The 25849-nt window shown below is 36.7% G+C and overlaps 1 protein-coding gene across 1 annotated transcript in view; it reads right to left on the bottom strand.

The window, feature by feature from the left end:
* Positions 1-178: 178 nt before the first annotated feature.
* LOC129265993 (uncharacterized) overlaps positions 179-25849 on the bottom strand; it is a 38016-nt gene continuing 12345 nt past the window's right edge. The window contains exons 2-12 of the mRNA XM_054903887.2: positions 21991-22129; positions 14943-15096; positions 13908-14174; positions 12733-12844; positions 9390-9499; positions 7438-7580; positions 5277-5399; positions 4695-4825; positions 2892-2998; positions 1750-1940; positions 179-599 (exon numbers count right to left, since the gene is read on the bottom strand). Of these exons, the coding sequence (XP_054759862.2) occupies positions 575-599; positions 1750-1940; positions 2892-2998; positions 4695-4825; positions 5277-5399; positions 7438-7580; positions 9390-9499; positions 12733-12844; positions 13908-14174; positions 14943-15096; positions 21991-22129 (1502 nt within the window). The 3' untranslated portion in view covers positions 179-574. The remainder of the gene's footprint in view (positions 600-1749; positions 1941-2891; positions 2999-4694; positions 4826-5276; positions 5400-7437; positions 7581-9389; positions 9500-12732; positions 12845-13907; positions 14175-14942; positions 15097-21990; positions 22130-25849) is intronic.

Raw genomic sequence — 25849 nt, 5'->3', positions numbered from 1 at the left:
GATTTACATCTGGGCGTTCAAACCTTCTCTCAAGGGATGGAGGGCGATCAATGCTTCCGAGTGTCTACGACCTGATTATCGATCGCTACGTCACTACGTCAAATCGAGCCACTTCAGTCATCGCTGAAGAAGGCAGTTAGCAGCCGAAAATTTCAAGGTAATTTTTCTGATTTTTTTTGTGCTGTGAGCAAAAGGTTAAATTTTACTTAAGGATTGACAGAGTGCATGCTTTCTGATTCACCTCACCCTTTCTGTACCGTGATTGCCGATGTAAAGCCTGCAGTATTTCTGGAAGAGAGAATCTTTCAAAGTCGGTGGGTGCAGCCTACACGCAACGATGATTGAAACAGACTTCCTGCCAACCCTGAACTAATGGTCAAAACTGCATGCCTGTGTTCTACTTTTTTATTTCTATTTACTTCTTTCTCTACTTGACAGAAATGTAGGGCATTGGAAAACTCCTGAAACGATGCTACGGAAAACAGCGGTTGACGTGTTACCATGGGAACGGATGTTAGTTGTAAAATGAAGAAACTGTGTAGAAGAGGTGATACTGCTCTGGCGAAAGACACTGTCATGAAGTTGATAGAGTATGGTCCCTGGAGGATGAGATAAAAACAAGAAAGAACAAAAGAAACAATGCATGAGCACATAATATTCATTTACAAATTACACCAAACCCACCACTACCGACAATTCAAAATTTATAACAGTTAGCTACTTGTAGAGGCTGCCATGAAATCTTGTGAGATATTCAGGCAATTCATGCAATTTTGTTTTAACCAACTTCGTAACTATGAGGGTGACAAACTTTGAAAACAAGGCATAAGCGATGTTTTATCTTGCCCACTTGTGGTAATATCCAGAAATATTGTGATCTGTGACAGCAAGCAACATAATTATTTATATCAAAAGTTCATTGTTAAATAACTGGGATGGAATAACATTTGTCATCAGAGAGTCTTGCATGTAAACTCCAACGTTGACCTTACCATGTGACCTCCGACTGCAGTATGAAACGCAGGTCTTCTAAGTACTTCTACAACCCAAGTTTGGTTAAAAAGTGACTTAAAGTTGCGGAGTTATGTGTCATAAGAGTCTTGCACGTAAACTTTAACATTGACCTCAAAATGACCTTTGACCTTACCATGTGACCTGCGACTGTACCATAACATGCAAGTACCCCAAGTACATCTTACAATCCAAGTTTGGTTGAAAAGTGACTTATTGTTGCAAATGTATGTGTCATAATGTTTGTGATGGGCAGACGATGGACGGACGACATTTGGATCCCTTAGTATTGCCTTCACCTCTAGTGGGCGAGACAAAAAGTTTATTTAGCAGTAAAAACTTGGAGCAGATGAAAACTGTTTTCATATTTTATGAAATCTATGGCCTCATTTGTTGTATAAAAAAGAAAAGAATAGAAAACTTTTTTTGTGTTTGTTATTTCAAATAATCGAGTGGAAGTTCCTTCTTTTTTTAGGATTATATATCAATTTAGGCTGGTACAGTCTGTGTACTTTTCCAATGTAGATTTAAGAGTTATTCACCATGAACTGGTTAGCACCATCAGTGAAAAAAATGCATCCTCTATGAGGAATGGTTTGTAAAAATTAAACATATTAATCTGCAATAAACCTTGTCATATTTAAACCAAAATTCAAATCTATAATTTTAAATTTTTACAATTCTCTTGACAAGTAACCTGCAAAATGTAATTAACCCGTTCTGAATATTACAAATTACCTGTTTTTATGAGTTGAGGGCAGCATTGAACTGTCTGCTGATATTAGCCTCCGAGCGTGACCGGGTCTTGTTCTCTTCATCTCCCCTCTATCATAGCCACCGGTAGGAAACACCCCTCCCCCGCCTCCTCCAACACCCCCTCGGGAAGAGCCTTTACGCTTTGTATCTGCAGTCTTTGTTCTTTTGAATGGCTGTCAGATAAAGACAATATAAAATGAAAATGTAAAAGAAATAATGTAGAACATTTGCTGCTTCTCAGGGGAAAATGAAGGAAATTCAATACTTTTAAAAGGAATTATTGATTGTGGTTACCCAAATGGTAAAAGGGTTTGGTAGCCAAGAAAAATTGAGCAGAGCTCTCCATTGTTTTTAAACTTTATTTTCTCGAGTCCAACAATCTCACTATGCATTACGTTATAGATCAGACCCTTTTCGTAAACTTACAAATTCCTAAAATGAACTCCAAGATAGGTCAGTAATGTATAATCTGTTCATGTTCTTCAGTGCCAGTATTCTCAAATGAATTAAAAACCTATATGTTGTCTCTGTAATATCCCCCTTATAATTTTTTAGCACTCAGAAAGTAGAATTCATTTTATTACATTATATTGTAAAGCACATTGAGCATGTTCAATGGAAAAGCGCTATAACATAACATATGTATAATGGCAAAGTCACAATAATGAAATGGGGGCGACATTATTCAAATAATAGTTAAAGGCAAATAGTAATTTCCTGCAGGAAAATGAAAATCATGAATTCAGATTGTAATTATTCACTCCTCATTTCAATTCTTGAAGTCAGACAGGAATTGGTAGAGTTATATGAGAAAAAAGGTCACCCAGTTATTCACCAAGATATCTACAAAGTCACAATAAAAACTTCTTTCAGCAAGCAGGTGTCTGTGCCTCATGCTCGGTCACCCACGTGGCCTGCCTGTTGGGTGCATGCTCTCAGGCATGGTCTATGGCAAACCTTTATCATTATTATTACCTTTTTAACTACTTAATGACTTATTTTTTGCCTTGAGAAGTTCAGGTATGGTTGATTATATCATTACAAGCAAATTCATCTACTTTCGACATGGTTAATTCATCCCTTTAATCATTGTCCAAATGGTGGTTAAAGACACGTCATCATACCTTTCTGTTGATCACTGCTAAGATATCGTTGACAGGAACGAAGATCCCATGATTCCTTGGGCACCAGAAATATCTTACTCCGTGGACCATCCCATCATGCTTCCCAACTGAAGAGAAAAATAACAAGGATTAGAATCATATTAATAATATTCAATTCGTAACTTTTATCGTTAATTGTTAGCGCATACCACATACCATCTAACGTCTCTATGTGCGTCCAAAGGGACATTGAAATTGATACCCTGCCTTAAGCCCAACGTGCCTTTCACAATGCACAAGCATTTCAAGGAATAAACTCATGCCAGGTACACATTTACACATTTGAGCACAGCACAATGTGAGTCAATTTCTTGCTGAAGGACATTAAGGCCACCGCTGGGTTCAAACCAACAACCTTCTGTTTCAAAGTCTGGAGACTAATCCGCTGGAGTGGGTCACAATGATCCACACAGGATTAAAATAATGTTAACAAAATCGGCTAGTACTCTGCACCAATCATACTAACAGCACGGGATATCATCCCACCACTGCCATTAAAATAAGGAAAGACAATAATAATTACTCAGAACTTACGATTTATGAAGCAACATTGTGTCACTTTTACACAATGCATCTTTTTTTTTACATTAAACATATGATAAATGGTACCGTAATTCTAACAGCATGTTTGCTGTCAACCTATCAAAATCACTGAAGGTTATTAATACCACCGCCCTATGCCGTTACCATGGCAACAGTTTCCAACACATGGAAAATAATATGTCTTGCCCATCTTTACCCCAAGACCTACATGTACATATATGTGTGAGCAAAATATGAGAATTACTGATAAAGTAGTTTGAACCAAAAGATTTTTGCCTATTTTTTTTGACATATTATATATTGTTACCATGGCAACACAATTTCCAACGCACGCAAAAATATTACCTGTACATCTTTACCTCGAGACCAATGTGTGAGCCGAATTTCATAAGAATTGGTTGAAAACTAATCAAGTTGTTCGAACCAATAGATTTTTATCTAATTTTTGACATTTTATATATTGTTACCATGGCAACACAATTTCTAACAAATGCAAAAATATGTCCTGTACATCTTAAGCTCGAACCCAATGTGTGAGCCTAATTCAATGAGAATAGGTTGAAAATTGATGAAGTATTTAAAACTGAAAGTTTTATACCCATTTTTGTCATATAACATGCCATTACCATGGCAACATGATTTCCGACACACACAAAATATATGTTTTGCACATCTTTACATCTATAGGCCTACCAATGTGTGTACCAAATTTCATGAAAATCGGTTAAAAACTGAGGAAGTAGTTTGAACTGCAAGATTTTTCTTTATTTTTGCCAAAATATACTGTTACCTTGGCAAAACAGTGTCCGACACATGCAAAATATATGTCTTGCACATCTTCACCCCAACACCAATATGTATTTCAAGTTTCATGAAAATCGGTTAAAAACTGAGGAAGTATTTAAATCTGAAAGTTTTTTACCCAATTTTTGTCATTAAACATGCCATTACCGTGGCAACATGATTTCTGACACACACAAAATGTATGTCTTGCACATCTTCACTCCAACACCGATATGTTTTCCAAGTTTCATGAAAATCGGTTTAAAACTGAGGAAGTAGTTTGAAGTGCAATATTTGCAATCAACCGCTGATTCCTATATACCCCCTTCAAACTTCTTTGACGGGGTATATGTCTTTATTCCAGTACACATAAAATCTTATCATCTTCCAACACCACAAGTTCTCTGGCTACTTAAAACAGTCACATGACAATATTACCTGGAGCATCTAGGTGTAGTCCCACAAATACAGTATTCGGTACTGAACTCTTTTCTAGGTGGCCAATAAACCTGACAAAGCCAGTCCTCTCTCCTTTAATCAACACATGGTCTTCAAGTCTCACAGTCAGGCTGTAAAAGAAAAAAAGGAGAATTGATAATTTAACTTATGGTATTTTAGAAGAAACTGATTATCTATTCTTCGGCTTGATAAATCAAAGAAATCTAATCGCAGACATCAAACAAAACGATTTCTTGAATATGAACAGTCATTAAAATCATACTACATTACAAACTAAGTAAACTTTTGCTAGATTAAACCGAAGTAATTAAGGTGCTGAAAAAAAAAAATCATCATTTACTGGTATTATGACAATTCGGTTCTATGAAATGGCTCCGACAATTGCCATGCAAAATGTTACAAATAGTAGGTTAATAGAATTTTTCATCAAAATAGAGGTACCAAGACAATAATCACATATGAATTTGAAAACATAGCGACCAATCCTGTATTTATTTCAGTGTTTTTTTCTTTTTCTTCAAACGTCAGACTACAGAAACAAAAAATCAAGAGATGCTTTACTTGTTCTGGTTGTTCTCCGTTTTGTTGGTTCTTGTGCTGCTGATCCCATCTCCTCTATTGATAGGACTAGTTGGGTCTGGATTCCTAGGACTGACCTGCCTGGGACTGGCTATAGGTGGAAGTCTGCAGGAATTAAAGCATCAAAACCAAACATACTGCTGTGTATATGTGTTGGGGATCTGGGGGCCGTTTCAAAAAGCTGTTCATAAGTTAAGAGTGACTTTACGAATGACTGGTGAACCTTTCTTACACGAGTAACCATCGTAAATGAATATACCATTTCCCCCCGCATTTTCCACAAGAAAGGATCACCAGTCGTTCTTTAAGTCGCTCTTAACTTTAATACGAACAGCTTTATGAAACACCCACCTGGACCCATATTCACAAAACCAAAGTAAGTCTAATTATCACCTAATTATAAAGGCTATGTTACACAATTAGGTGATTACTAGACTTATTATTGTTTTATGAATAATGGGTCCAGGTGGGTGTTTCATAAAGCTGTTCGTAAGTTATGATTGACTTAACACATGACTGGTGACCATTTCTTGCGCTAAACAATTTATCCCTATGTAGCTGATTGTACAACGTCTACTTAGCTTGTACGCGAGCAAATGGGAGACTGAATGTCAAACATTTGTACCGTTGCACAAAAGACGTACCATCCAAAATGTACCGTTGCATGGCTTTAGGAGGTGACGTCACAATACGATTTAATTCATTGCGCTCAGTAAAAATGAAGGTGCAATGCGCGTATAAGGTCATGTGCGCTTGTATTTTGTATTTTTGCTCCCTTTTCATAGATTACTATATGGATAATGCCTAATCGCTATGTAGCTGATTAGCACCTAAGAACATGTTCCAGTCATGCATAAAGTCGAGATGGGGAGAAGGAGGGGGGGAGGGAGGAGAGGCAGTTAGTCTGAACAAGCCTTAAAGGCACTAGCGTACCTACGGGGGGGGGGGGGGGCAGGGGGGCACTCTGCCCCCCCCTGACGAGTCACAACCCATGCAAAAACGTATCTTTGCCCCCCCTGACGGTCTTGAAAAACCTTTTTTGCCCCCCCCTGATGAGCTTTAAGACCTCTAATGCCCCTGACGAGCTTGAAGACCTTTTTTTTTTTTTTTTTTTTTGCTTGTCAATTTTTTGCCTGGAACGAGTCCTTTATTTGTGATCTTTTTTTTTTTTTTTTTTTGCTTGTCAAATTTTTGGGCGAACGGTTTTGCCCCCCCCTGTGGAAAATCCTAGGTACGCCACTGCAGGACAAGTCCACCCCAACAAAAAGTTTATTTGAATAAAAAGAGAAAAATCCAATAAACTTAACACTGAAAATTTCATCAAAATCGGATGTAAAATAAGAAAGTTATGACATTTTAAAGTTTTGCTTAATTTCACAAAACAGTTATATGCACATCTTGGTGGGTATGCAAATGAGGAGACCGATGACGTCATCCACTCACTATTTCTTTTGTATTTTATTATATGAAATAGGGAATATTCTATTTTTCTCCTCATTGTCAAATGAACAGCAATTAATTCCTCCCTGAACATCTGGAATGAGCATTTTTTAATAACTATATGATTCATTCAAGTTTGTCCTCATTGTCAAATCTATAAAAAATGAAATATTGTATAATTCAAACAATAAAAAACAAAAGAAATAGTGAGTGAGGGACATCATCAACTTTCTCATTTGAGTTGTTCATATCACTGTTTTGTGAAAAATAAGCAAAACTTTAAAGTGTCATAACTTTCTTATTTTACATCCGATTTTGATGAAATTTTCAGCGTTTTGCTAGTTTGATTTTTCTCTATCAATTCGAATCAACATTTTTATGGGGTGGACTTGACCTTTAATTACCTTTTTTCTATTTATCATATGTAGGTGATAAAGGTGGGTGGGGTACTTCTGAAATCCCCTGCCATGCTAGGGGGTGGTCTAAACAAGCCTTACCCTTCACTCTGTTTATCGTGTGTTGGGTAATTCTCAAATCACAGGAATGCTATTGGGGGAGGGGGTTGGTCTAAACGTGTCTTACCCTTCACTATGTTTATCATGTGTTGGTGATAAGGTTGTGTGGGGGTACTTCTGAAATCCCATGAATGCTATTGGCAGCGGGGAGTGGGAGGGGGGAGGGAGTTAGTCTAAACAAGCCTTACCCTTCATTCTGTTTATCATGTGTTGGCGATAAGGGTGGGTGGGGTACTTCTGAAATCCCTTGGATGCTATGGCTCCGACTTCTCTTCAGTAATGGGGTTGGAGACATCTCATTTTCAATCTGAAATCCACACACTCCTCCCGTCTGCATTAGTGACAGAAATAAATAGGGATACAGTAAAATATGAAATAGCAAGTATATCTAGATTCCAAATGGCAATCCAATCCTTATAATTAGTATTTCCTTCTTTCCTTACCTTTGAAGTAAAGGAAAAGAAATTGATGGAGGCAACAAAATAATTTCCCCTTAAAATTCTCATTGTAAATAATAACACTAATAAATAACAAATGCATACACCCTGATATCACAACATACTGTGTAGGAAATTGTGATTAATTAAAATTAAATGTACATTATTTGGTGAGTATGCTTTATAGTCACAGTTTTTTTTTATTTGGAAATAAAAGGTAGACAATTATAGGTATATTTAGCATCCATCGGGATGGAATTGTTTTGTTTTTGTAACATTGTCATCATTATTCACCTACCCACAGCTGCCAGTGCAAAATATGGGAAAAGGTTAGTTTTCTTGAAAGAAATGAAATTGGATGTACTGCATTTTGAAACTGAACTCTCTCTATATGTTTGCATTCACTTTGTGATTTATCATAGTGATAGGTCATGAAGGGTTAGTCTGATGTGCGGTTTCAAAAATATATGAATTTAATACCTTTTAGCACCATATTCTTCCTATATATTAATTTTATGATTTATCAGAGTGACAGGGCATTATAGGTTATTCTGATATCCGGTTTTCAAGATAAAGAGTTTAGAGGGCTCTGATTAAATCTTGCCTGACTTCTTATTCATGAAATATACAGGCTCACTGCAACAAAGTATATCAGGTAAATTGTCGCTACCATTAACACGGCATTGCATGGCCTAGTCAAGCAACTGAAGGACTCTGGTCCCTTGTCAAAAGAATTGTTTAATTCCCAAAGATTTTGTACAGGGACTATATAAATGTTGCATATCATCATCATAATAATAAAGATAATATATAGCATTTATGAGGCGCCGATTTTATCTAGTTTCCTATTCAATGGCGCACTATATATTACCCCGGCTGTAGCTCCATCATCATCATTTTTATTATGATTCTACTTTTCTGAACATACAGGATATATATGATATACATCAAGATCATAGCTTAACATTTCAAAAAGAAATTCATAGTCACACACGCGTCATTGATTAAAACTTTGCCAAATGTTTGATTTAGTGCTTCCACTCTTCCCGAAATCTAGGAAATTCCAGGAAGTTTTGCTATTTTCCAAGATCATTTCGGGAAGTGAGAAATTCTGGGAAGTTTTCCAGGAAGTTATCATGTCCAAGAATGATATCATTTTCTGAATATTATGTCAAAATCTATCTCAAACTTGGATCTTTGTAATGAAAATGTCAACATTTTTGCTCGCTCGCAATTCTTTTGCCCAATATATGTCTTTGGTCATATTTCGCCCCTCAAAATGTTTGGCTCATTACGGCACTGGGCCCTATATTTCATCTTTTTTGTGTATAGAAGAGAAGTATAACATCTTATGAAAGACTGGTAAAACATTTGTAAAATTCCGAGATATTTTGTAAAATTCCAGTAACTTTCAGAGTAAATTCCAGGTTTCGTTTTGAAAAGTGAAAGCACTGGTTTGATTACACAGGTTGTAAATCAACAATGAATTATTAAAATAAAAATTGCATTATACAATGTATAAGAGACAATATCAATAAGCAACATACTCAATGCGGGGATGAAGCCAAACATTTGACTTTGCTTGCATTTTAAAGACAAAACAAAAACAAAACTGATTAATTTCACCTAGAATAAGTATCAAACTCGGTATATGTATATATATCTACTGCAATGAAAATTGCACAAAGCGAATATCACTCTACCTCTTTGTCTCCCGGTGACCAGTCTTTCACCTTCGACCCCAGTCTGACCTCTTCCAGCTCGGCTCTGACTCTCAGGAGTTCATTCTCAAGAGCTTCCCTCGCTAGGCAAGCTGTCAAATCAATTTCAATTTACGATCATTTTCTACACATGAACTTGTGCAATTTTTGCACCATCTCATTGCACCTCCCTCTTTATGACTCAATAGTATACACTGGTGATCCCTTTCTTGCCCCCCCCCTCCCTCCTCATTTTTTAAAATGGTATTCCCCCTTTTGATACAAAGGATGGAAAATGTATCATTTAAAAAGTCAAATCCAACCTATTGGGGAAAAGGGACAAACATCATTTATCTATTCACTGACTTTCTATATCCTTTGCTCCATGGAGCTTAGCAGACAATGTAACTGTTCTAGTCTTGTGTAAAGTTTTGGTTATTTTACTAGACAAAATAAAACAAGCTCTGTCATGTCAAAGCCCACATATTTTTTCATCCATCTTTGCAGATATTAAGGCTACATACATTCTAATGTTTCTTTGAATTTTCAAAGTTAATCGACCACAAATATTTTGACCTGGTGGGTGTTTCATAAAGCTGTTCGTAAGTTAAGAGCGACTTTGAGAATGACTGGTGATCCTTTCTTGCGTTAAATTTTGTACACCAAAATGTTCATTGGCGATGGTTTAGCACGTAAGACCGGATCACCAGTCGTTCTTAAAGTCGCTCTTAACTTACGAACAGTTTTATGAAACGGGCCCCCCTAAACAGACAGTAAACGCTGGACAAAGAGTAAAATGGTAACTTCACAGATTCATCGTTGGAAAATCAGATGAAATAGAAACAAAGTTTAGCAGTAGACAAATTAGGATTCAACGAGATGGTAGTTTCAGATTCAGTAATTGCTACAGTCTAGACGCAAAGATTTGATGGACCTATAAATGGCTCCCAAAGGAAAATGAATATAAACAGATTGTGAACTAGAATGGAAAGTTCAAGTCATGAGCTTCATGTGACTTTTAATCTGCCTATTTATGCCACAGGGAATACATGTACCAAACATCTTCTACAAATCAAAGGTTGTAATAGGCATTAAAAAAAAGATGATGTTGGAAACTGATTGGCTATAGCCTAAAATTATCTGCCTTGAATACAAAGATACATGTGCTACATAAAATGTAATTATTTGGGCAACATAAAAAAAACACAAGTCATAAGCCATAACATTCCGGTCCCTTTAATGTGGTTTTTAATGTAGAGATGTCTGTGCATCTGTAATTAGGTGATCTGTCAATCGACAGATCAACTATTAATTTCGTACAAATTTTCTTTTTTATTTATTTATTATTTTTCTTTATTTTCCGCCCTTTTCTAGTTAGCACAAAATCTCCAAATCTACATCATCAATTATCTTCAGAATATCATCAGATATGGGGACGTATCATGTGATGTGTATAAAACAAGTTCAAGGTCAAAAGGTCATCATGACGTCATCTAGACGCCATTTTGTAAAATCACATTATCAATCATATCTTCATTATCAATTTAAAAAAATTAACAATATTTACATCACATTAAGTTCAGGTCAAGGGTCAACTGTCCATGTCATCAAAGGTCATATAAAGGTCACGACGCGCGCGTCAAAATTTTAAAATGCTCAAAATCACTTTTTGACCAAAGTAGAGTACGAATCAGGTCATTTTAAGCATTTCAAAAATTTGCGCGCACGCATGGTTACGCGCGCGTTCTCGCGCGTGACGGCACTATAGAGCATAGGGTCGCCATTTTCTTTATATCAATGCATTGATAATATAATTCTGAATAATTTGATACCTTGATCAACCTTTTACGACAAGTAATAACGGAATAAGCCTCCATCAAAGTTTACAGCACGCATGCGCGCGCGCACTAACCATAGACAATATATGTGCAAAAACATGCCTATACAAAACTCATTATAGCTCTTCAGGTAGTCCGTTGACCCCCAATTTTGTTTTCATATTCAAATAGAGTATGGACGGGAGATATGATTTCATGTCACATTTGACCCGAAATTTTATCATGACGTCATCAAAATGGCGTCGGAACTCAAAATTCCCATTTTGCTACTTATGACGTCATCATAATTATGCAAATTTGACTCTAACTCCATAAATATTGGTCAATTTTTGCTCAGTTTCTCATATATTGTAGCTGAGGACATACTCTTTTTAATTTGATGGCTATAACTTCTTTTAAAGGAATGGATCATCCTGAAAAATGGCAAGTTATAGAGGCATGTCATTTTGTGTGCAATCTCTATGGGAAATGACTTTTTCTCAAAACTGGATTTTACATTCTTCTATTTCGCGAGCCATATCTCCATTTCTTTTTGTCGGTTTTCTCTGAGCTTGGAGTATGTTGTAGCTGAGATTGTAAGCTATCGCAATGTGGTCTTCATTTTCCAATCAGATGCCGAGATCATGCCCGTATTTCACTTGCAAAATTGGATTTGAGATCCTCTCAATTTGCTATGTGTAAAGTCTATGGGAAATAGTGCTTATGTGTAAAAGTCTATGGGAAATAGTGCAGCTCAGTTGAACAGACTTGCAATCTTAAGGTTGAGGGTTGGAACCCAGGGGTGAACATGAGATTTTTTTTTTTTTTTTTCTTTTCAACATTTCACAAATGGTCCTTCATGACCATTACAAGGTATATAAGTTAAAACATTGCACAATAAAATAGTTTAAAAAATCCTTTTAATATAACATGTACATGTACCATGTGTATCATTTACATCTATTTTACAAAGTTTCTCATTTCTCTCTTTTCAAGAGTATTCATCATGTTCTTTTTGTAATAGAAGTTTAGTTTTCAATATGATCATCGTATTGATGTCAATAAACATGCTGATTGTCTTCGTGATCATGAAATCAGAGACAGATCACCTAATTCGTCCTCATGACGAATTAAAATTCTAGTATTTGTTTTCAATTTGTTTTCTTGCTTTTTCTTGAATGTAAATGTATAATGATTATTTTTGGGGAGAAGTTATGTTTTATAAGAAGTTATAGAAATAATGATCACTGAAAGATTAAACAATATTCATGGTGAATTTCAGTTTATTTCTATAATGTGTGAAATTTGTAAACCCTTATAAAGTAGGTTTTCAAGTAGTCCTGGACAACTGATTACTCACATTCCTGAGTGCAAATCTTCTGCAATCCTTAATGTCATTAGTTAAAAAAGTAACTGTTTAGGACATTAAAAAATACATTAAAATACGAATGAAAAAGGAATATTAGATTTTTAGATAGTATCGAACTTTCATGTACACTTGAACATCCTAACAACTTTCTGTTTCTCACCTTCTTGGTACTGCTGCTGAAGACACATATCACCTTCTGGCACTTCTGAAGGTAAACGCCGAGTCTCTATTGACCTTCTTTCTAATGTGGAGGCATGTGAATGGACATCACTCTGAACATAAGGCAAAGATCACAGGTCAGAGAAATCAATGATCAAAATGTTAAGGTCAATCGTGGCATTGGAAATGTGAAAATTAAAGGCCTGTTTTATGAACATTTAATATGAACTTTGTTAATGACTCATTATGGAATATTTGCTTTTGATCAACCATTGAGAAACATGCCATACTCAACAGCCAATAAAAATTCAGTATTCCATGAATTATCACTACATGTATGCGTAAATAATAGCAAAGTTACTAATATATTATGCAAAGGACTCCCAGATCTTAGTACCAACGATTGTAATAAGTATACAGCAGCTTGTATTAGAAAGCTGGAACCTACATTTTTGTGATGTCAATTGGATGAAGATATAATATACTGTTTTAATAGAGTCAAGTACGAAAAACAAAATATGAAATTTGTTTAGAATTAGGTACAATATTACATTTGGCTGCAAATAATGGATAGGTTGGATGGCACTTTTGAATACAAATAATATTTCAAAAAATCTGAACAAACTGCTGCTTTAATTTTGGTACAAACTACTTCGCTAAAGCCCCAATAGGGTGTTTTTGCTCTACAACACACAACGGATTCAAGAACATAGAAAATGTATTGTCAAATGCCATTCATGACAATGAACAACCAAAAAGACTTTGTCGAAAATTGGTGAATCAAAACAGCAGTTTTGTCCTGGTGGGTGTTTCATAAAGCTGTTCGTAAGTTAAGAGCGACTTTAAGAACGACTGGTGATCCTATCTTGTGGTGAATGGTATACACCAAAATGTTCATTGACGATGGTTTAGTGCATAAGAAAGGATCACCAGTCGTTCTTAACTTACGAACAGCTTTATGAAACGGGCACCCGGACTCTGGACAAACGACATTTTGCCATTTTCCCGCAGCTCCGAAACTTTGGACGAAACTGCTGTTCCGGTTCACTAGTATTCGACAAAGACCACTCTGCTGTTCATTGTCATTTGCTAGGGCATTTTGAATACATTCACCGTGTTTGAGAATCCGAAGTGCGTTGTGGAAGCGATTACTCCGTAATATTCAAACAGACCCACCTGTATGCTGGTAACACTTGGCACTCTATGAACTTCAGCCAGCACAAGACGTTGGTTGGGCAAGAGATTTGATGATGATGATGATATTGGGTGGGGCTCCCCATCCTCTACTGGAGACTCTTGAGGGTGGGGCATTGATGGAATTTCTGCCAGAGACCCACATGAAGCACTGGAGAGCTCCAAGGAGTTGGGGAGGGGCGGTGATGGGGAGCGGGGCGAGGAACACAGGCTGCATGGGGAACTCAGCAGGGGCGACTCGGCAGGTTTCTGGAATGAAAATTTGTACTCTTTCATTATGGTTTGCAAAAGAAAAAAAACTAATCAGAAACTAATCGGAGCATGCATGGGCTGCATGGAAAAACGGCAGGAGTGACTCTGCGGATTTTTAGCATGAAAATATGTACTCTTTCATTATAAGTTTCAAGATAATAAAATTATCAAAAACTTATAGGAACATACACGTTAGGCTGCATGGGGAGTACAGCAGGAGTGACTGCAGATTTCTGGAATGAAAATTTGTATTCTTTCATTATAGGTTGCAACCGATTATTATTTAAAACAATCCGTTCATCAGATATCAATTAAACAAATTTAAACACAACCTCCCTACAATTAAACTGAATGAAACAGATATTAATGTCTAAAACTTATAATCTTTTAACTCAAGTTTTGACCAATATAAAAAGAATCTGTTTGTCATGAATCTATGTAGTTACAGAATTCTGGAAGAACATGGAATTTCAAGGAAAACACAATTTCTTCATGCCAAATAATTAGAATTTTCAATAAATGCATTAAAAATGAAATGATAGCAAAATCCTTAAAATAAGCAGCATATCTAGTGAAGCATCATCTTTTTATTCTTTTCCCCCAAGATTTATTATGGTTTTTTTAGATTTTCACTAATTACATTTCCTTTTATCATGTGCTTTGTACATCTCACTAAAGAATATGAAATGCAATGATCAGAACACAAAACAGCATGGAATTAGCATTAAAAAAAAAAAACCCAGAAAACTGGGTCTCTAATCTTACCTTTAATCTAGCACTAGACTGCCTTGACAACATCTGCCTATCTATGTGAGGGTGGGTGGGGCTAGTAGACCTACTTGTCCTGCCACTAAGACTTGCCCCACTCTTTTTCAGTCTCTGGATTTCTGCACGCTGCTTCTCGATTGTCCGCTCTAACCTACAGATCAGGTAAGCACAGATAAAAAAAAATTATCATCAGTTAAAGGAAATACAAACCAACAGCCTTGTATAGCGCCACCTCAAGTACTCAATTACTCAAATCCGGCCAGGTTACTAACCCATGATGCAAAATACGTGGCAGTGTAGTCTTGTAATATAAGCCCAATTGAATAAAAACACACAAATTCAACACCAAATACATCCATGCCACATGTAACTACGTAGCAAAACAAGTACTTTTCCTCTCAAAAGTATTTTTGTTTGTTTAAGAAAAAAAATGCTAATTTGTTCTCTGTATTATTTATAATTACATTTCAAAATAATCATTTTGAGACTAGCAATTTACCATACACAGTCAATAAGAAACAACAAGTCAATATGCGTTGGTCAGTTCATTCCGATTAAAATTCATTTTGATCAACCCTTACTATTTTCCCCTTTTATCTGCTACAAAATTTCCAGAATTGTTAATGATTTCTCCTAGGTTTTAAAGCCTTGCTAAAGCTTCTAAAGGGTAAGAAATAAAGATCATCTAACATGCCAATTTACAAAGAAGTGTAGTCACCTTACTTTCAACCATGGATTCTCTGTGAAATTCAAATATTCAATTTTGAGATACCTATCGCCCTCTCTCGACAATGTTAAGTGTTTTTCTTTCAAAAAAGATCTGTTGAGCACTTATCTTTACAAAGTGAATGATTGGGTATAAGAAGCAGCACACACAAATTATATCCTGAAAGTATCAACCTATTCCTCATATATATATATATATATATATGAAAATACTAGTAATGCACATATGTATTTTGATCTGATCAAAATTGATTTTGATGTAGAAATCTGTAAATTTATCAAATTTTATATCATCTAGTAAGTCATTGGAAAAATAACATGCAATTTTGGAGGATATACCAAAACTTAAATTTAGCTGATGACTTTTCAGATATTTTTTTTCATGAGCTGTGACAAATGAAGTTTGTTCTCAGATGAAATTAGACTCAAATATACCACTTTAAGACCATTCATATTAATATAGGAAATCACTGGTGCACGTGTTTCAATTTTTCATTGATGATGTACAGGCTTTTTTTTACACCACTTCATGACCAAAATAAGCATACAGCATGCTTTATCTGTGAACTGTGAATTTTATAAAAGTCCTACTTATCAACCTAAGAAGAGTTGTGTTAATCATTCATAATGACAAAGATATAGGTAATATGGGAGAATTAACCTGAGCATAAAGCTTTTGATAGCTTGAATAAATGCTTAAGAGATTCTTTTTACACAGTTATGCTAAGTTATTCATCTGCACACAGTTTAGATGTTCATCTCTAAGAAAGGTAGTGTCAGTGAAGAGGGTATTATGTGAAGGTTAGACCACAGTGAAACATGAACACAGCCCCCTATTTAAAAATAAAATGGATAAGGGTGAATTATATACCAACTGCAAGTTTATAAGCCAAATTAAAGGAATAAATACTGTGTGAAAAATATAAAGTCTGACAAATAATGAGCAACCTATAATATGATTGTGGCAATTGACTTGTTTCGAGATGATGTGAATTAGTGACTTTGAATCAATGAAGCAGCAGATCATGTTTTGAATTTTGAATTGGTGGGTGGTTCTCAGTGTAGCTGCAGCAGTGGGATGAGTTTCATACCCCTTTCAGACTGGCTTCTTCATTTTTCCCCAGCGAACTTCACCGGCAAACTTCTCCGGCACGCATTCCTCACCTTCCCGGCGAAGAAAAAAATTTACCCTTTCGCACTGACATCTCTTCCACGGCGAAAGTCAACGGGTGATTTGCTCGGGCGGAAGTAAGTGCAAACCCGGTGTCAATGAAAGCGCGCTTTTTTTTTAAATTTTAATTTTAATCGTACTCTTTCCTTATTAACTGCAGATACCTAATTAATCTTAACAGTGAAATTTTGGAGATGACGGCTGGTAAACACTTCTCAGCAGCAGCTGCTGATCAGCATACTCGGCATGTCCATGCAGAATTAGAACTAACGAAAAGACAATTGTAAACATTGCTTCTTACCGATTACAAAAAGTTTTTTTTTTAAATTACAATATATTCTAGAAATATGAGAAGCAAAACAAATGAAGAATCAATTAAAGTATTTTGATATTTTAAGCGCATTTTTAGCATGTAAACTTACGCTTTTATAATAAACATCGTTAGTGGAAAAAAAACTGTATCTTCGAGGGTATTACTCTATGGAATGATCGAATCGCTCATAAAGCGTGGCCTTCTACATTTAGCCACGGAAATAATAGCTAGCTAGCGCGTGGAATCTCAGTTCAGGGGATTTCGGGGAGGGAAAAAATGACATCTGACGTCATTAAGGAGAAGTTCTCCGGTTTGCTTTCATACTGGCTGTTTCACTGGCGAACTTCGCTGGGGAAACAGTTTCTCTAGAGGTGGAGAAGTTCTGGACACTTTCCCCTTCGCTGGCGAAGTTCGCCGGGGAAAAGCGCAATATGAAAGGGGTATCGGTGGTGGAACTGATTATATTGGGGTAGAGGTAGGTTTATTTTGATTGCTGGTAGAAGCATGGAGCTATTACAGCTCCATGGTAGAAGTGTGTCAATTACATTATTTTCAACGTGGCAATGGTAAGCTTGTTTCAATGTGGGAACAGTTGTAATGTTTTTAGAGAGGCAGCAGTTAGATTGTTTTTCAATGTGGCAGCAGTGGGATTGTTTTCAATGTGGCAGCAGTGGGATTGTTTTCAATGTGGCAGCGGTCGTATTGTTTTCAATGTGGCAGTGGTGGGTTTATTTCGATGTGGCACCAGAGGGATTGTTTCAATGTGGCAGCACTGGGATTGGTTTCAATGTGGCAGCAGTGGGATTGGTTTCAATGTGGCAGCAGTGCGATTGGCTTCATTGTGGCAGCAGGATTCTTTTTAATATGGCCGCAGTGGGAGAGGTTTCAATGTGGCAGCTGTAGGATTATTTCGCTGCACATGTCATTGGTGGGATTGTTTTCAATTTGGCCGCAGTGGGATTGGTATAAATGTGGCAGCAGTGGGATTATTTTGGTATGGCATTGGTGGGATTATTTCAATGTGGCAGTGGACGGATGGTTTCAATGTGGCAACAGTGGGATTGTGTTCAATGTGGTAGCATTGGAATTGTGTTCACTGTGGCAGTGGTGGGATTGTTTTCACAGTGGCAGCAGTGGGTCTGTTTTCATTGTTGCAGCAGTGAGATTGATTTCAATGCGGCAGCGTGGGTTTTCAATGTGGCATCAGTAGGGTTATTTCACTTTGGCAGCTGTAGGATTATTTCAGTGTGGCAATGGTGGGATTGTTTTCAATTTGGCAGAAGTGGGATCATTTACAATGTGGCAGCAGTGGAATTGGTTTCAATGTGTCAGCTGTGGGATTATTTCAATGTGGCAATGGTGTGATTGATTTTAATGTGGCAATGGTGGGACTATAGTCTCTTTTCCAGCATTTGGATTGTTTCAATGTGGCATCAGTGAGATTGTCTTCAATTGTCTTCTATAGTGATTCTCAATTTTAAATTAATATATTTGAAAGTCCTTGAATACGCTATAGCTTATATATTGTATCACTCTAAAAGATGTTGCCTTTTGTGGAAAAACATATTACAACAAAGAAGAAGAAATCTAGTAGTGTTCTGAGATTTTGTCAAGTCAAAGAAAAATATAAGACAATATCCATCTTCCATCCCTTTCCAAGATATCTGTTAGCCTGCCTGTTTGTTTGTTTTCATCACCCCTGTCCCACAAAGTAGGCCATGTTAAGCCAATGAGCAAATAACAATCGATAAAACTTTCTTTATTCCTTGCCGCTTCTCTTGAGCTGGCACTCCATCTGAGCCCCGCTTGTCTTTGGATGCCAACAAATGTGCTGAATGAGGCGATAAGTGTGTTAGTACATGCAGAAGGTCTACATACTGTACCTCTTCACATTAAGGGCTCCAGCATGATATATTTTTAGATCTCACGTGTCCATGTACTACTTATAAAGTATTGCCAGAACACAGTCCCTAACACTGATTTTTAAAGCCTACAGATCTTAAGGTTTGGTAAATCCCCCAAAACCAATGGTCCGTATTCTGAGCTCTGGTTTAATTTTGAACCTGAGTGTTGTTTAAGTATGGATAGCCAGTTGTGACACAAATCTCTAAAAACAGCACAGGTTTGATTAATCAACTTTTCTGTCACTCAGATCATTCATAACTGTATGAGGAAATAATTGAATTAGTTTCTTAGACATTATCACTTATCACATAATGAAAGAGTATAATAATAAACGTCAGAAAGATTCCATGTTACTAAATTTTTGACACTTTCGGCTTTCCACAATTTACTTCACACTGTGATAGTCTATTCTTGTTGTTAAAATCGGTGATTAAAATAGATATCTGTAACCCAACCCTTTATCAATGGAGACTCGTCATGGTGTTTGTGTGTGTGTGTGTGGGGGGGGGGGGTAATAATGCAAGTCACTCCAAGTACACTCCCACATAAAAAGTTTTGAAAACACACTTCGTAAATAATTTGGACCCTTCTTTCACCTTCTCAATTTCAATCCCTCTAATTAAATGCTGGTTATATGGATGTTCAAAAAGCCTCTCCGTATACATACTGTGTCAATATGATGCAGTTTTCAAGAAATAATATTTTGCCATCCATGATGGTAATTCAATCATGGATTGTCATGGCAACCATTATTGTCGTTTTCGAACAGCTTCACCCCAGTTCCATGGGTAGTGCATTACTTGAAGCACGGAATAAGTCCATGGATGAAGGAAGGACTACCATCCCTGGACTTCTCTTGCCCACAATTCCATGAACTCTTAACCCTTCTCCTCTCACAAGCCTCTATCAAACCAAATGTGTGATACATGATACAAAGACTGTCAACAATTCAGGAGGCTAGGTGTTAATCCCAGGATCCCGCCTCCTGTCCTGCCTGCTTGGCCATGCTTGAATTCTAGAGAGGGGGTGAAAAGTGGCCCAGCTTACAAACGCACAATGAATCCGCTGCCCTTACAAGTCTGTTAAGGGTGGTCGGCCATTGTTTGTTGGTTCATTTCAATTCAGCGCCCATGCAGGAATGTAGGTAAGGATGCTCGACAAACAAAGATTTGTCAAGAACTCACTCACAGTCTCACAAGATATCAACCAAAGAATGAAGCCAGACATGGTAATCTGAAGTCCTGAACTAAAAACAGTACCACGATGCACTAATTTATATTCTTGTATGACAGACAGGTGACCATTTTAACTAATAAGGTATCCTTACTGTGTTCAAGAAATGAAGTCTGGGAAACATCTAAATTCAACTTCTCCCAGTAAGAAAAACAAAAATCTTCAGGATTGACTTTACTAGTTTTGAAGACCTACATGTACTTAGTGTACAGCTGATACCCGCAGATTACACTTCTGTACACGTGCATGCACTTTAATCTGCTATGACCAGTCAAGCCCCTGTTTACAAAGAGAGTCTGTGATTGAATCAATCACACTCAAATTGCAATCGATGTGATTATTGTGCAGTTATGAGATAGCAATTTCATTACATTTTACTGTAATTTGAATCTACAGTGTATCAATATTTTGTGTGAGAAGAGGCCCACTAGGGCATTGCCCCAGTCTCTTCAGGGCACCCAAATTTTTATTTTAAAGCAAGACCCTAACATTTGGTCACCAAAATTTATGCTAGTCACATGTCACTTATGACAAGAAAAAGCTAAGCTACCGAAAGTGCACATTGCAACAATCATTGCATATTATACAATAGTCTCTCAAATAAAAGGAATTCTTATACAAAGTTGAAAAGTTACAAAAACACATGATTTTGCCCTACATTTTCCTTACAAAAAATGATTGACAGCAGCAATTTGCAGAATACAACAAGAACAGTTAGGAAATGTCTCCTACTCTTCTGCTGCCTCTTTTTACAATTTGTCCTTGTCTCCTGAAAATATCCTTCTGGGGAACGTTTCATAAAGGTGTTGCAACTGTTGTTAAACTTTGCCATTATGGCAACTACCATGGTAACAGGGCTCAGCAGCCAATCAAAATCAAGGTTTCCATGGTAGTTGCCATAATGGCAAAGTTACAACAGTTGCAAATCCTTTATGAAACGAGCCCCTGATTTTGAACATAAAAACATACATGTACAACTTGCAGGTTGCATTGGTTTGTCTTCAAGTTTCGTTGTCTAATGGAGTATTAGATATGCTATAAAGCTTATTCTTAGTTTGGGTTAGTCCAAAAGAGAATGTCCTTATTCTGATTCCTTACTATATTATATGGATGTGTATGCCCTGCAAGGGGGCTGCAACAGTTATGGAGTGAAGAATATCAAATAAAATGTGTCTTCTTTGATAAGTTTTGTAATTTTGAATGAAAATTCATTTAGATCAGAGGCCCGATCAATTAAAATAAATATTCCTATTTTTTGCTCATAAAACCTCTTTCCAAGTTCGGAATGGGCAAATAATACCAAGATATGATCTTTGTCTGTAGCTCTCTGTTATCAAAACACTAAATATGTAAGATAAGCGCTCAAAGTGTAATCTTTAAAGAAAAATAAACAGAATTGATAATTGAAGGCCCTGTCACATCGTTCCATGCAAGCCTTGTGGGTGAGTTGCTGGTGATTGCCCGCAACTCACCCGCAACCAAGTTTCGAGCATGTTCAAACTTTTCTGCTTGCAAATCAAACTTGTTTCTGAGGGTAACTGCGTGAGAGATACAGTCGAGATACTGCGGGCAACTTGTGGGTAGCACAAATAGTTACCTGCAAGTCACACGCAAGGCTTGCAGGGAACGATGTGACAGGGCCTTTACCAGATTCACAAAAAGCGCTGCACCAAAGCTTTACTCTTTAAAAATCTTACTTGAGTTTATTTCTCAAAATAGCAGCCACATCAGCACACAAAGGAACTATTCCTCTCCTGCTGCTGTTGACGACAAATGCCACTGCCTTAGCAGCCACATCTTTGTCATGGACTAGATCAGTCAAACCAGCTAGGGAACCTGTGTTGGAAGAAAAATAAAAAAGAAACTTCATTGTATATTTCATTTGATTTAATTTCATTTATTTCCATTTCCAACAATCATTATAATACAGAACATATCAATGAAACAGCATTTTTAACGTACAAAAATTATTATGATTATCATATTAGCCGGCTGGAAATGGAGGAGGCTGCTTAAAAGTGGAGCTTGTAGGGTGCAGCCTCCTGTCCTAATAAAAATATTCTTGTAAATAGTATAAACCCCCTAAAACCTAATAAAAATGACAATTTGAGCATAAAACCAGTAAAACCAGTATTGGAGGTAAAGAGACAATTTGATCTTAATTGTCGCAAATACATGATGTACACTGTATCCCTCAAATATGCTGGTGTTGACAACACATGCAAAATGAAGTGAAATATGGTGGAAAAATTCATAGGCAGCAATTTTGTGAGATTTTTGGTCCATTTGGGGCCGGGGGAGGGGGGGGGGGTGAGATGCCCCTCTCCTATAGGCTACTGTACAAAATTAGAAAGGGGGTGGGGTGTCTCCTTAATATGGAGTACTTAAGAAGGCATATACATGAATATTGAAACTATCCCCAATAATCCAATTTAGAAATGTACCATTTCTTTCAAGTTTTAGCATACATACTTGTATAGAGGACTCTGTAGAATGATTCCATATGATTGCTGCCAATGCATCATACCATCAAATAATTACCTCGGGGGCATTCATTAAAAAATTATGACATGTACTGTATATCCTATCAAACTAACTTTTATTTTGATATCATGACTTTGGAGTTTGGAAATCAATATTTACTGAAAGGTGAACCTCAAATAAGGCCCAGGGGGGCCACTTCCATTGACGAGTGGATACCATGCGTGACCAAAAAAAACACGTAAAAGGGATCTCTTTTTCAAGATAGGGCACGATATGTACGTAACGTAATAGGGGTGCCAAAAACACTATAATAATGAAACAAGTGGAACGCCTCTGGCAGTCTCGCCTGCATTACGCGATTTAATATAGCAGCAGTGCTAACTTTGAAAACTACTATAAAATAATCATTCACAAAAACTCCATTCATATAATGACATAATACCACGTTTATTGACCATAAATGACATTTGAACGGTGACTTAAGACTTGTCAACTACATCCATGTCCACATTTCAATCACTCTATCTATAAACTTTCAAAGTTATGATGGCAATTCAACAATTACCCCAACATGGCCTAAGTTTATTGACCTTAACTGACCTTTGACCTTGGTTTTGTGACCTGAAACTCACAGGGGATGTTCAGTGATACTTGATTACTCTTATATCCCAAGTTTTATGAACTAGATCCATAAACTTTCAGAGTTAGGATGGTAATTTAACAAATACCCCCAACACGGCCAAAGTTCATTGACCTTTAATGACCTTTGACCATGGTCATGTGACCTGAAACTCGTACAGGATGTTCAGTGATACTTGATTACTCTTATGTCCAAGTTTTATTAACTAAATCCGTAAACTTTCAGAGTTAGGATGGTAATTTAACAAATACCCCCAACACGGCCAAAGTTCATTGACCTTAAATGACCATTGACCATGGTCATGTGACCTGAAACTCGCACATGATGTTTGCTAATACTTGATTAACCTTATGTCCAAGTTTCATGAACTAGATCCATAAATTTTCAAAGTTATGATAGTAATTCAACAAATACCCCCAACTTGACCAAAGTTCATTGACCCTAAATGACCTTTGACCTTGGTCACGTGACCTGAAACTCGAGCAGGATGTTCACTAATACTTGATTAACCTTATGCCTAAGTTACATGAACTAGGTCCATATACTTTCTAAGTTATGATGTCATTTCAAAAACTTAACCTTAGGTTAAGATTTGATGTTGACGCCGCCGCCGCCGTCGGAAAAGCGGCGCCTATAGTCTCGCTCTGCTATGCAGGCGAGACAAAAAGGGTATATATTTTGCTAGGAAACCACGTGTTTACGGTCCGATTTGCGAGGGTATAAAAAGACTAAAATACTTTATACAGGATGTTCTTTTTGCCCCAACACTACATGTTTAGGGTCCGATTTGAGTGAGGTACGTGTGTGGGGTGGTACTAAACGGTAAACCCAATGAAAGTAAAGGTAAAGCCGACGTCCGTGACAAAACAATCAAGATATCGAACGTTGTACTTGTTTAGGGGGTCAATCAGGGAATTCTTGTCAAGGGTAAACCGTTTTGTTTCCAATACTTATTAAGGGTAGGGTTTCACAGGCCAATACTTGTTAAGAGGTGCATTTTCAGAACATGGAAAATACTTGTTTAGGGTGCTTTTCGAAACCCCATGGTCACGCATGGTATCCACTCGTCAATCAAAGTGCCCCCCCCCCCCCCGGGAAGTAAGGTTAGCATGCACAGATTCAAGTCAAGTTCACTCTTCGCAATGTGAAGGGGGTGTGGCCATAAATGTGAACATAATATACATGTAGTTGCATCTGTCATTACATGATACATGATAGACACAACATTGATTACATACTATGGGTGGTCCGACAGGTGCAGTATGTATGATAACATCCAACGTCACGATGAAAATGTTGTCATGTAGTTTATACAATTGGGTACTTGAGGGGGGTAGTAGTTTCTAGAGAAAAATAGTTGAGTACAGATCTACATGTATATGGAACTGATCTACAAGCAGTTGGTGTTCTTCTCAGATAGTCTCATACCTAGCCTATGGTTTAAACCCATTTAGTCTACTATCAATTAACTAAACCCTTCAGCCTAAGAAGCAGTCTAATTCTCATTTAGTATAATGCACACATGGTCTCTATTCTCTAATTTCCATTTTGTCTAGTAAATAAACAGTTTGCCATTTTTGTCTAATGAAAAATTGATATGGACTCAGTGGTGTAAATGGTATATTGGCTCAATGGCAATAAGACCAAATGGATTATATTAGACAAACTGCTTGCTGAACTAGGTAGATATGGAACAAGACCGAATGGAAAGTAGAAAAACTAAATTGACAGCAAACTGTGACAATACCATTCATACAAATTAGGGCAATTTGTATGGGGGTGAGTGGTGTAATTGTAACTAGATAGAAAAAAATATTCAAGACCCAAGAAATGATGAAAACCTCAAAAACCTCATTACATCATCATTTTAATTTTCAAAATACTGAGAGATAAATTTCCAACATATTTTTCATAACACCATACTCACTAAGAACATAAATGGTTTGGAAAGGGCAGAGGGGTCACTGGGTTTTCCAGCCTTAAAAAAAAAGCTCTAGACTCATTCTAAAGGGGAAGTTTATCCTGAAAAAAAAAAGTAAAAATAGTACCATAAAAATAACATTGCTGAAGGTTTGAGGAAGATCCTTCAAGGATTTAAAAATGATTAGAATTATTATTTTTTTTTTTACATCATATATGAGCAGTTTTCCCCATATATCGTGAAGTAATAAATCAACAAAATTTATGCATTTTAATATGGGGCAGCTGCCGGTACATGTATGATGTCACAAATAAAAAACTTAAAATTTAATAACTTTCTTAATCTTGGATGGATTTTTCTCTAAGCTTCGTCAATATTCTTTATAATTTTTCTGGTATTTTTACATCATTACCATTTTACCATTCATACAAATTAGGGCAATTTGTAGGGGGGTGAGGGGTGTAATTGTAACTAGATAGAAAAAAATATTCAAGACCCAAGAAATGATGAA

Source organism: Lytechinus pictus, chromosome 1 (genome assembly GCF_037042905.1).
Source record: "Lytechinus pictus isolate F3 Inbred chromosome 1, Lp3.0, whole genome shotgun sequence".
NCBI classification, from domain to species: domain Eukaryota; kingdom Metazoa; phylum Echinodermata; class Echinoidea; order Temnopleuroida; family Toxopneustidae; genus Lytechinus; species Lytechinus pictus.
The sequence above is the reverse complement of the archived record's forward strand: the minus strand, read 5'-3'. Positions and strand labels throughout refer to the sequence as shown.